The sequence below is a fragment of the Gymnogyps californianus genome, chromosome 11, assembly GCF_018139145.2.
Source record: "Gymnogyps californianus isolate 813 chromosome 11, ASM1813914v2, whole genome shotgun sequence".
In the NCBI taxonomy this organism is placed as follows: domain Eukaryota; kingdom Metazoa; phylum Chordata; class Aves; order Accipitriformes; family Cathartidae; genus Gymnogyps; species Gymnogyps californianus.
Window position 1 is genome coordinate 729,984 of NC_059481.1, and position 12,430 is coordinate 742,413.

The window sequence follows — 12,430 nt, forward strand, 5'->3', positions numbered from 1 at the left end:
CTTGTTAGAAGCGATGAGACCAAGTGGTTGGTTTTCTGAGATCTCTGCAATTCAGCACCTCCATAAGTGATCTAGAAAAGGGTAAGGGGAAAGTGAGACCAAGTTATTCAGGGAAGGGAGGGTGAGGCTGGTGAGAGACCCGAGTGATGCATTCGAGGGACAGAGTGAGGCAAGCTAGAGGGAGATCGCTTCTGAGACCAGGCGTAAACATGGGATCAGCAGCAATCAGAAAGCAAAGGAGATCTGGGTTACCCCACAGGAGAAAAGCAGGAGGCAGCTTGCCAGTCTGAACATCTTGTGCACTGTGGGCAGCCCTGGTCCAGCCTCCTCCTCCTCCTGCTCCCAAAGAGCAAACTGTAGACAAGGGCAACAGGGTCTGGACAAGCATCTTGCAGTGGATTAACCGAACTGGGGACTCTCCAGTCACCCCTTTGCAGCCCAAGTCCTGCAGGCTTTGAGAGGCCACTAGGACCACCCAGGGCTGATGAATCCAGGCTTCCAGCCCTTGCACTCAACAATGCCAAGCCAGGTTAAGCTTCTGCTTAAACATATTTGCCCTGCTTCAACTCCCTGCCACCAAACACCAGATCCATGTAGATATTCAGCCTCCCCACAGAGCAGCTGGAAAAGCCACAGGACAAAAAAAAAAAAAAAAAAAACAAAAAACAAAAAACCCAAAAAACCCACACATCCATCCAGGGCTAGATCAGGAACCACTTGGGCCAAACTGCATGTTCAGCAGGAGCTTGGAGAAGATACAGCAGAAGCAGATCTCCAGGAATACCTTGTTCTTATGCTCGCTCTTAGACTCTGCTACCAGCCACTCAAGACGAGATACCAGGTGAGAGCAACCCCATCTCACCCAGGACGACTGATCTTAACTGGGCACACACGCACGGAGAGAAGCAGGGCAGTGGGGCAGGGAGCAGCTCTCACCTAGGACAGCCCAGCAGGGCCACGCTGCTGAAGGTCCTGCAGAAAACGCTTTCCCTTTCCCGTCCCTGCCCCCTCTGGGGATGTCCCCAGTCCAAACACCCGGCAGAGATGGAGGAGAGCCATGGAAAACAGGATTTGTGCCAGGAGGGACAAGACCATCTAGGCCATCTCAGAGAGGGAGGATCCCAGCATAGCTTCCCACGCAGGAGGAGGGAGGGACAAGGACAAACCCATTTAGTGCTCAAGTCTTCGGTGGCTCTAAAGCAGTCCTTACGCAGAAGAGACATACACCTAGTGCAAGCACAGCCAGGTACTTAGCACCAAGGCTTTAAAGAAGCCAAGCAGCAACACCTGCCTCTTCCTACCACAGCTCCAGCACTGCCAGGAGGTCAGCACAGGTCTTACAACATCCACATCTCCTGGCCATGTTTGCTTTTAAATAAGAGCTCTTGAAAGAGTGTCCCAAGAGGAGCCAGACACTGCCCTGCAGCCCAGCAAGGGTCAAGTTATGTCAGAAATGTTAGATGCAAAGGCATGAGTACCCACCTCCAGCGAGGCTGCTCTGGTAGGTCTCCAGCACTGGGCTTTTGTTAACAGACTGCTCCAAATCCTCCCAGAAGCCAGCAAGGCTGACCCTCCCCTTCTGCAAGATCAGCCCTTTAGCTGCATTACCCACAGCCCTGCTTTTGCACAGCTGTGGCCAACTCCAGCCACCCCAAAATTAGCCAGGTCCTGGAGCCACACTCCCAGCACCTGGAGCAGACAAGCCTTTACCACCAAGTGGTTAGGAGACATCTGAGGACAGCTACAGCAGGAACATGCTCTAGTGCCTCATCCACACCGTGCCACTGGACGTCCCCTCTCTCCAGGAAGCCACCCCCACCTACATGCCATTTTTCCCTGGAGACAAGCCATCTCCCACTCGTTCACACCAATATGTCCACCGAGCCTTCTTCCTATGCCACCAGCAGAACGGAGCCCCACACCATCCTGCTGAGGACAGGGACAAGCTCTGCCGCAGCATTCCAAAGGCAGTCCCCGCTCCAGGCAGCCACCCTGAGGTCCCAGCAGCTCAGGCACATGGGCTACAGCTCTTCCCATGGGACAGCATCCCAGTGGGGTGCCTCTCAGGCACCCAGGGCCACCAGCAGAGCCATAGAAGTGATAGAGCGCCCTGGCCACCACGATGCTGCTAGGGCCACTTGACGCGAGGCCACTGGAATGCAGCGAGGCTGCCGGCTGCCCCGGGAGCCGGGACTTATAAGGCACAGCAGCGAAAGGCAGGGAGGCGAGCTTGCAAAACAGGGCTGCAGGGAGGGAAACGCTCAGGAGCCCAGCTGCGGGGCTTAAAAATGGGACAGCACCCTCATCTCGCTGCCCCATATGGGACGTGGGGCTGCAGGGTTCCCACCACTGCACCGCGTGGACCCAGCCCTGGGCAGTTTTGCTCCTCAGCACATCAAACTCCCAGGAAACACAGGGGAGGAGAAAACTGGGGGAGAGAGATGGCTGGTCTGCGCTCATGACAGCTCAGCAGGAAAGCAGGGCAGCCTCAATGCCATGGAGCAAGCCTCCCAAGGGGAAGGGAACTTGCTAACAGGCTCCTTCACCACTCCGTGCCTCAGTTCCCCCCCCCCCCCCAGCAGGACTCAACAGCAGACAGGCTGCAAGAGCTGGCTGCCTGCTTGCAATTCCAGCACTGGCAGAGCTCCGATGTCCTCAGGTAGCTCACGGGGCTGGCAGGCAGGGTAGCACTGAGCCCCAGCGCAGGATCAGACCAGAAGCTGCTCCAGCCAGGAAGACCTGAGCAGCCACAGTTGCAGGGCACCCCCCCACCACCACCAGAAAGATGTTCACCCATCCCCAGAGGCGAAAGAGGGCCTTGAACCTCCCCCAGCCCTTGAAGCAAGGAGGACTTCAGGCATTTCCCTCTGAAATCAGCCTTTTGCACGAAAGCCACCCAGGAACCAACATCCTGCTCGCCCGGAGGGGAGGAAGGCAGGCTGACCACAAGCAAGCCCAAGTGCACAAGCATTTTGTCCCTAAGGCTGGGACGTTTCACATGTGACACTGCTTATAGCTGGATCAGCCCCTCCCCAGCATTGCTCTTCCCCCATGTCAGGCAGGGGGATGTCAACGGGTCTCAGCCACCCCTGCGGTCAGGGCAGGAAGGCATTTGAGCGAGGGGGAAGCAGGGAGAGGCACCAGCCCCTGCCCGGGGGAGCAGGAAGCACATGGGAGCCGATAAGTCCAGGCACAATGGGGCAGAACCCAAGAATAGTCCGTGGCCCCGGCGGAGGAAGCGCTGCTGGTGCGGCTCTGCCATGGAGACTCCCCCGTGCTCCAAAGTCCCATCCCCTGTGTCTCTGCAGGATCTCATGGAAAGGATGGCACCCAGGGGGGCTTGCCCCACAGCAGGGGTTCAAAGCTGTTGAAACATTTGGGGAGGCCAGCCCTGCAACTTCCAAGACATTATTGTCCCAATGGGGCAGTTCCCCAGCTCAGGGAGATGCTGGTTGAGCATCCTCAGGATGCCATCGCAGCCTTCCACCTTGCCAAGAGGTCCGCTAAGCTACAGGAGACATGCACCAGTATCATAGCCAACACGCTGAAGGACACTCACATCCATGCTTGCACTACGCAGCCCACTGCACTAAGCCCCTGGCTCCAGAGACCCAGCAGCACATCTGCCACCCTCTGATGTTTGGGGACCTACAGACACCTTTCGCCATCGGCTGGAGCCATGGACCTTACCCAGTGGACAGCTCTCACACCGGCTAAACCTGCTGCAGACCTGCTCCTCCTGCCCAGGCATTTGTTCTCCTGGCAGGAGACACAGAGGTGAGATGAGTTCCTGCCAGCCTCTGCCCTGAGCAGAAGACATTGGTCTGGATGCTGAACCTTCACAAGGTACATTCTCACTTCAGGTCCTTAAGCAAGTATATCTGTCTCTGCTTCACCCCACCACGAGACAATTCCTGGGCACTTTTCAGTCCTATACTCCTCTGCCTGCAGAGCCAGGACACATCCAGAGAGGCACATGAATCTCTCCTCAAATCAACCTGATTCAGGGCAGCACATTAATTGCCATGCCACAGCCCCATGGAGCATGCCTGGTATCTCCACGGCTCAACAGCAAGCAGGTCTTCCACAAAACCTGAGGGATGGCGAGCTGAAAGTTTGCAGCAGCTCTCCGCTGTTGACAGTGGTTATTGGAGTGTCACCCCAACCACAGGGAGACCTTTGGGGACACCAGTAGGATGACAAACACCCACAGGACTAAGCCACCATTGCATCAGTCCAGCTCTTGGCAAGACAGGGCCACTAGGCAGTGGGGAGTGGCTGCGCTACCCAGAAATGGACCAGAAATGCCAACCCTAACCAGCATCATGCCCTGATCTCCCTCTGCACCACAGGGCACCCTCCCCACAAGACGCCAGGCAGGCACCCAGCCCATACAATATAGAGGGCAAGGCAGAGGTAAGACCACCAGCCCAGAAGGAGAGCCTGGGGAGCAGGGCAAAGTGTGTAGCAAGAATGGATATGACACACAGCCCAAGCTTTAAGGACTCTGCTAGAAACAGGTCACGTCCCAGCCAGCTCCCCACTGACATCCTACTGCAGGCAGGGAAACCCTGGGAGGTGAAGTTTCCTTTCCTCCTCCAGTACCTCCCAGAGGAGGTCGGTGCTCTCTCCAAGTCCATAGCTTGCTCTGCACTTCAAGCCACTGCTATAGGTGACGCAGGGGAGTCACACTTTCAGACAGACACTGGCCTCCTGCCCTTGAAAGCAGATGGGAGGGACACACAACCCCAGTCCAATGGCTTCTGACACACAGCCACATACCAAGACCTGACCCCACACTAATGCAAGAGCCCATCACCACATCCTTTGCAGCACAGGAGGGAATGGACCATCCCAAACTAGGAGGTGCAACATTTCCATAGCCTCTTCTGGGCTATGCAGCAGGGCTGGAGATCCTCCGCATGGGTAAGACTGCCTTACTGGGTCCTTGGGTTTCCAGCAACCACAGCCTGCGGCCAGGTAAGCTTGGGCTCAGTGATCAAGGACAGCAATGTGCAAGGCCAGCACATGCGGTCCCATGCAACTGTCCTCTAGAGAAACCCACCCCAGCAGCCACTGGGCTGGCTGGAGGCAGCATCTCATATCTATGCTCTGCCACCGTGCCCTACCACAGGATAACAATTGGCCAGCTGGGCTTGAGACTGTTCCTTCCCATAGGGCACACAGCAGAGGTCAACATCTTGTCCCTGTCCACAGGACTAGGTGCAGGAGATGATGTTCACTAGACAGATGGACAGAGCAAGCCTCAGCACCATCCCTGCTCCCGCCTCCAAGCAAGAGCCAGTGGCTGAGCCCTGGGGCCAAAGAAAGCCTCGCCACCCCAGACACACCAAGAAGAGCCCAGACCTTGTGTAAGCCTCTAGCTCCACACTCACCTGCCATCCAGCCATCATCCAAAGCATCACAACACCCCTCTCTGTTGGGGCTGAACTGGAGGAGGACAGCAGGCCCTGGGACAGGCAGCCTCTCAACCACACCATGACCCTGCAGTGCAGTGGTCAAAGGGTCCTTGCCAATCCTGCAGCATCCACTTCTGCCATGCCAAGGGCAGGGTCACCTGGCACGCGTCTCCTCACGGTGCTGGTACCACCGCCTGCCCCAGGGTCCCTCCTCCTCAGACATGCTGGGCTGGCACAGGATCACAGCTACGCTGAGGCACCTCAGTATGGCCCAGGTTCAGCAGCTCCAGCGCTGGGGCTGCGTCCCACTGCCCTGCTCCCTCACCAGGTCCAACTTTGCAGTGCTGGGCACGCAGGAGGAATTCAGTTTCAGCCATCCCACGTGGCACGCAGGTCTTTTAAAGCACAAATGAATTCTTTCCACTTATAGCCTCTGCCATGTGAGCCGTCCTCATGTAGTGGTGGCCATTGCTGCAGAAGGCACTTTCCTGCTCCAGGGGTGGCCTATGATGTACAGGCATCCCTGGGAACACACTTTTGAGACTGCTCACCTCCAGATCTGAGAAGGCTACTGGGTCTCAGCTGGTCCCTGGTACTCCCGGAGAGAAGGTGCTGAGCACTGTAGGTGAGGTGCTGACCACCTCACTTCCACACTCATGCCCTGGTGAGGCTTCAAGCCGAAGCCTTTACTTCAGGCACTTGGAGGTCCAGGACAGGCAGAAGCATTGCTCCGTGATCCAAGTAGCAAAGCCTTCATGACTTGGCATGGCCAAGACCAGTAAGCCTAAAGGATCTTTTGGCTCCAAAAGCCTTCCGTACCAGTTCCAGCAAGTCACACTTGACTTTCCACAGTGCCAGTTGCTCTAGCAGAGGCATGAGAAAGGACAGCAAAGCCTGAACCACTCTTAGCTACCTTCCAGACATCTTCCTACTTTGGTGAGGGGAAAGCAGAGTCCCTTGCTAGCAAGGCAGCCTTTGGGTTTGGCCCTTCATAACTTCTGCAGGCACCACCAGAAGCCCCTTCCTTTTGAGGCCAAGTAGGGAAAGCTCTGCTCGGCAACTCCTCAGATTAGCCAAGGAGGAAGACTCATTTCGGAAGCTGGGTCTCGTTTACTAGACCAGCTACACAGCCAGGTAGCAGGAGGAAGAACAGTTACCCCATCATGGGGACTAGGGATATTGATACTCAAAGCAACTTAGACTCATGTCTAAGAAACTTAGATTTGAAAGAGCAAGAAAGGAGAAGGAAGCTCCTTTACAGGGTATTTACGGAGGCACCAGGACATGAGGAAATACCCACATCCCTCCCCCAGTAAGAGCAACTCATTGATAGACCAAGAGGAGGTCTGGGAACACACCAGTTCCCAGAACCTCCACGTGCATGGCGACTTCAGGGTATTTGCTCAGCCAACAATCTGTCACCAACAGAAAGCTGCATCTAACATGGAGGGGACTTCGATGGCGCATGAAAACAGCTCTGAAGCACCATCCTGGTTCAGGCAGACCAACTACAAGAAGATTAGCAAGTGGTGACCACAACTACTACACCCTCAAGGTCTTTGTAGCAAAGAGCAGCATCACAGAGTCATTTGACTTCAGAAATTATATTAACCTTATTTGTTTCAAGTCAGAGAGCTAGAATCCATGCATGCAAGAGGTATCTAGGTCCTCTCAAGCAGAGATTACAGAAATCAAGAGATGCCTGGCACCAGTCCATGAAGTGCTGCAGATATCCAGCACGTAACACAGGCTGCTCACCAGTGGCATTCCTGGGTGGTTCTGGCTAAGAAAGGCCAGGGATGAAGTACTTGCTACCAAGGAGGCTGTCTGGGAGCTGAGAGCTTTCTGCCTCCCCTGACAGGGCATTTTCTAACTCTAATGGGTAACACTGCAGCCCTGCCGTGGACCAACAGGGGAGATGATCCTCTCCTAGCAGAGCTTAGCCAGGTAGCTTCTCCTGGTCCTCATCTGGGCTCTGCCCACCCAGCACAACCTCACATTTGATGCCTTCCACGTTCAGCAGTCCACGATGTCCAAGCTCTACCACGACAGCAGCAGCCACCACCCATGGAGCTGCAAGCAGGCCCTTGAGACCGGCCAAGGGAAGGGAAGGGGCCAAGAGGACCCATGGGATAACCACAGACTTCATCCGCCTGCTTTGGGCATCTAGGGGGCCAGCTCCAGGTTTCCCCCACTCCCCATGGAGCTACAACTTTCCAGTGATCTCCTGGGAGAGCAAGGATGAACTTCCAGAGTAGAAGCAACACTTCTGCATCAGACATCCAAGACAGCAGGGTGAACACACAGGGTCCTTATTGCAATACGGCCATGAACACAATGCACAGTGTCCATGGTAAGCAAGCAAGCTCCTCCGGCTGCCGGAAAAAGCTCTGCCTGCAACGGGGGTGTGCAGCACCTAGGCAGCTGCCTGTCTCGCACTACCCCTCAGGAGCACCGGGACATATGCTGTCATGCAGATTGGCGGCTGCCTGGAAAACTAAACAGAAGATAGCAGCGAGTGGGGAGGGATTGAGTTTGGGGAGGTGTCTGGTGAGGAACAGCAGGGACTGACATTAGGCCCTGTTTGTTTAACATTCCCGTTAACGACCTCGAGAGGAGCGAGAGGCATTCCTGTCCTCCGCATGTCACCGGGCAGGAAGCGGCTGCGAGATCCAGGGGCTTGCAGATAAGATAAAGGGAAAGACTGAATTTGGGAGCTTCGCCCCGCTGTATCTGGGGCACACGGCACCCTTCTGCGAACGCTCGGGGAGGTGGCAAAGGAGGCTCACGGGGGGAAACGGAGGAGTGTCTGCAGCGCCAGGACCTGGCGGTGTTATCCACACAGTGTAGGAAGAAATTCCAGCACACCCTCCTGCGTGCGTTGGGACTGAAGGATTCCACTTGGCACTAAACCTATTTATTGCTCTGTATCAAGGGGAGCTCTGTGCAAGAATTTGGGTGGGACGTGGGATTAAGCCCCCCAGACCATGCCGGCACCCTGAACACAAGATCACTCCTTGTGCCACCATTAGCTTCTTCTGCGGTGAGGACTGGCTCCTGGTCAGGCAGGAGGACATACAGGAAAAACACACGTTCAGAGGGCTCCCACAGGCTCAGAGCGGCTAGCACAGAGCCCAACCAGCAGCTCATCACCCACAGCATTATTTGTGATGGATCCTGGCGGAGAGAGGGCTTTCCAACAGCAACCCCACCGGGGATGAGGACACTCCCCCACCAGTCCCAGCCCACCACCTCCCAAGCACCCTCAGCTACCTCCAGGGCGGTTGGTCCTTTGCTGCACCCCTGGGTTCAGGGTGACAAATGCACCCAGCAAGGCTGCAGACCATCTAGCAGGATGGACTGGACCATCCCCCTCCCCGCACACACCCGGAGGCGGCACGATGGAGAGCAGGGGCCACTTCTGTTCAACCCCTGCCCCATTCCCCTGGGATGCAATCTTTTTAACTCCATTTTCCAGCCACCAAGCATCGCTCTGGGGAGGACCGCCCTCCCCAAAGGGCGAGGATTTCCAGGCTCCTGAAATGCAATAGCTTCCAGCACCCACTTTGCCAAACCACCACCCGGCAGCGGGGAACGTGCCGGCTCTGCCCCAGCACCAAGAGCTCACCCGGCCACCACCCGTGAGGCACCAGCCCAGCCAGAGCAACACCACTGGGATGCACCAAGTGGCATCGACCTCGGGGAGCTTTGCAGGCCAGTGAGTAATTGGATCAAGGAGCCGCATTGAGTCTTCTGCGCACGCGTGCGCAGTCCACGAAACCCCCTGGTACCGAGCCTCCCCACACCGGGGAAGCCGCACAGGGCCCCAGGTGCTCTGTCTCTCTACCCACCCACACCAATGCCACCCAGTGAGGCTGGGACGTGTCACCAGCAGCATCACATCCATGTCCCATCGCATCACCTAAGCCGTGCTCTGCGCAAGGGAGAGAAACGCTACGGCCACCACCTGCCAATCCATTCCACCCCATTACCCGGGTCCCCCCACACCAGAGTTGAAGACCAGCAGGCGCGATGGCCCCAAGACAGCTGGTGCATGGGGACCGTCCGGCCCCGGTGGGTGGCGGAGGAAGCCAGGCGCCATGTTGCGGCGGTGCGAGTGCACGGCGCACTGGAGGAGAGCGAGGGGAGGGGGCAGAGCACCTCCCCGGTCCCGAGGGCCAGGCGCAGAGGACTGCAGCAAAATGCTACCGAGGCTGGGCGTTTTCCAGCGCCCTCTCCAAGATGGAGGGCAGCTGGTGACCCACTGCGCCAACGCCTGCTCGAGGGGTGCGACGAGAGAAGCGCTGTGCTAGCAGCGATGCTACCACCCAGCCAGCGGCTCCGACAGCCGGAGGGCAAACGTGCAGGGCTGCAAGCTCAGCTTCGGCATGTGGCTACGGACAAGTGACCCTTGCAAGCCCTCCCAGCACAGAGTCCAGCAGCATCCAGGCTCTGGCTTGCAATGGCCATCCAGGGGAAGGGGACTGCTTGCAGGGTAGCTCACAGCCCTCCAGCCCCAACCAGGCTGCCGGCAGATGGGGAGCACGGCAAGGTCTCCACCGCTGTGGTCCAAGTGTGTCCCTTGCAGCCCACATGGGCAGAGCAGTGCCTGGATGCAGGAACCTGGTGCCCTCCAGCCTCAGGGGCTCGGACACCATGCCCAGGGGCACTGGCTAGGCTGGAGGGAGCAGGGGCCTGCCAGTCCTCTGCCCCACGGGGTTACAGGGACACTGGGCTGACAAAGGGGCTCCCAGTCAGCAGCTGGGGCTCACCATGCCCGGCCCCCAGCCCCGATCGAGCCCCTACCCCTGCCCCGGGATGGCCCGCAGGGCTCCAGCCCCGAGAGCCGCTCCCAGCACCCTGCCCAGGGTGCTCCAGCCCCGGCGCCTCCATACTCCGGCTCCCACGGCCCGGCCTCGGCTCCCCAGCTCGGGGCGGCCCCGGCATCCCGCCTCTGGTCCCCCGACGACCCGGGGATTCAGCCCCGACGCCGTGTCCTCGGTTCTCCGACCACGGCGCTGCGTTTTGTCCCCGGTCCCCCGACACCCCGGTGCTGCATCCCCGGTCCCCCGACGCCCCAGTGCCGCATCCCCGACGCCCCGTCCCCGGTTCCCCGAAGCCCCAGTACTCCAGCCCCGCCGTGCCCCGTCCCCGGTTCCCACCTCCTCCTCGACGTTGCCGCTGCCGTTGGTGTGCTCGGTGTCCTTGTTGAGGTTGCTCATGGTGGGGTGCCGGTGTAGGGGGCGGACGGGGGTGGTGCCGGCTGCTCCGGAGCTCCGCGGGGCCGGGCCGGGTCGGGAGCGGGGTGCCGGTGCGGTGCCGGTGCGCGGGGGCGGTGCGGGGCGGTGCGGGGCGGCGCTGCCCTCCCGGCTCACATGCGGCGTCCCGGGACCGCGCCGCTGTTAAGGGCCGGACCGGGCGTAGCGGGGCCGAGCGGAGCGCAACGAGCCGCAGCTGCGGGGCCGACGCGCCCCAGCCCCCGCCGCCGCCGCTCCCGGTGCCGCCGCCGCCGCCGCGCACCGAGCAGCGGGGCCGGGACCCGCCCGCCCCCGCCCCGCCTGCCCGGGGCCGCCCCCGGGCCGCCCGCCGCCAATCCCGGCCCGGCCCGCCCCCCCAACCCCCCCACCCCCGGGGGGGTGCGGGGCTTTTTTTTGTTGTTGTTGTTGTTGGGCTCGAGTTATTTTAATTTTTTTTTTTTTCCTCCCCCCTCCTTTCCACGAAAAACTTTCTCAACTTTGATGAACTTTCGGGCTTCGACTTTCTTAAAGGGCCCGCCGGCCTCTCCGCCCGCAGCGGGGCCGGGCTGCTCCCTCCTGGGCATCCCCGGGGCGGGGGATGTGGCTGAACCCCGTGGGGGTCCGAGCGCTCCGGGACTGCAGCCCTACAGCCCTGGGACGGCAACTCTGTAACCCCCCTGATGAAAGCCCCGAGCCCCAGGAACGGCAGCCCCACGAGCTCAGGACATGGGTTCCGTAACCCTGGGACAGTGGCCCCACATCCCCCAGGACAGTGGCCCTGAGAGCCCAGGAGAGCAGCCCCAAATCCCCCACAACAGCAGCCCCCAGTTCCCTGGGGACAGCAGCCCAGTTCCTCCTGCCAGAGCAGCCCCACATCCCCGTAGACAGCCGGTGGGTGCCAGGAGCACAGCCCCGCTCTCAGGCCTGGGCGGAGGAGCAGGGTCGAGGCATGTCCATCTTCTTGCCCTTCTCCCTGCCCGCACCGGTGCCTAACCAGCCTCATCCTAACAAAGCAGGCAGGGAGGTTGGCATGGGTTGGGGCCAGGCTCTGGCAGGGTTCCCAGCTCCCCGATGCGGCAGTGTGCCAGCCCCCACCATGCCCAGGGAGCAGCCCAACCCATTCCCGTCTCTGCTATGGCAGTTGGAGAGGATGAAGAGGGTCCTGCCTTCTTCCAGGCCTTCGTGCAAAAGGGCAGCCCGCAGTTGGGGATGTGTAATGTGAGCAGAAAATGGGGTATGTGGCTCGTGCCTGCATGCTGCATCCCACAGCTCGGTCCCTGTGCGAGGCAAACATGTAAAACCCCAAGGGTTCAGGGTCAACCCACCAAGTGGGAGATGTTCAGGGGATCTGAGCCACGTTAGCTTAACCAGCGTTGCTTGTACCCAGTCCTCGCTGCTTCCTCAGCGCCGAGGCTGGGTGAAAGTGAAGGGAAACATCAGCCCTACCCTGCCCCGGTGCTCCCATAGCCCCCCCGAGCTGCAAAAGCAACGTGTGCTCCCAGTCCTTGGCTTGCCAGGGTTAGCCCTGGCTGGAGATGCTCTAATGCACCCATGGCCTGTGCTGTCCCAACTGCATCGAATGTCACTTCAAAATCAAACTGAGTCCACGACTGACTCTAAGTGACCGTTTGCTTCCAGCAGTAGCTCAGGGATAATATTTTGCTCATGTGCGTGTTGTGAAGAGGTGTGAGCCTGGCTGGGGGCATTCACAGCTGGTTCCTCCACTGACACCTGGGTTTCCTGCCCTGTTCAAGCCCCAGCCTCTGACTTGCT

General features: G+C 59.1%; 1 protein-coding gene across 2 annotated transcripts in view; it reads right to left on the reverse strand.

The window, feature by feature from the left end:
• Positions 1–10,833, reverse strand: part of RBPMS2 (RNA binding protein, mRNA processing factor 2) — a 30,493-nt gene extending 19,660 nt beyond the window's left edge. The window contains exon 1 of one of the 2 annotated variants that reach the window (XM_050903166.1): positions 10,583–10,832. In XM_050903166.1, coding sequence (XP_050759123.1) covers positions 10,583–10,642 — 60 coding nt within the window. In that variant the 5' untranslated portion in view covers positions 10,643–10,832. Of the gene's footprint in view, positions 1–10,582 lie in introns of both variants that reach the window. The other variant, XM_050903167.1, reaches the window with a different exon arrangement.
• Positions 10,834–12,430: the final 1,597 nt, after the last annotated feature.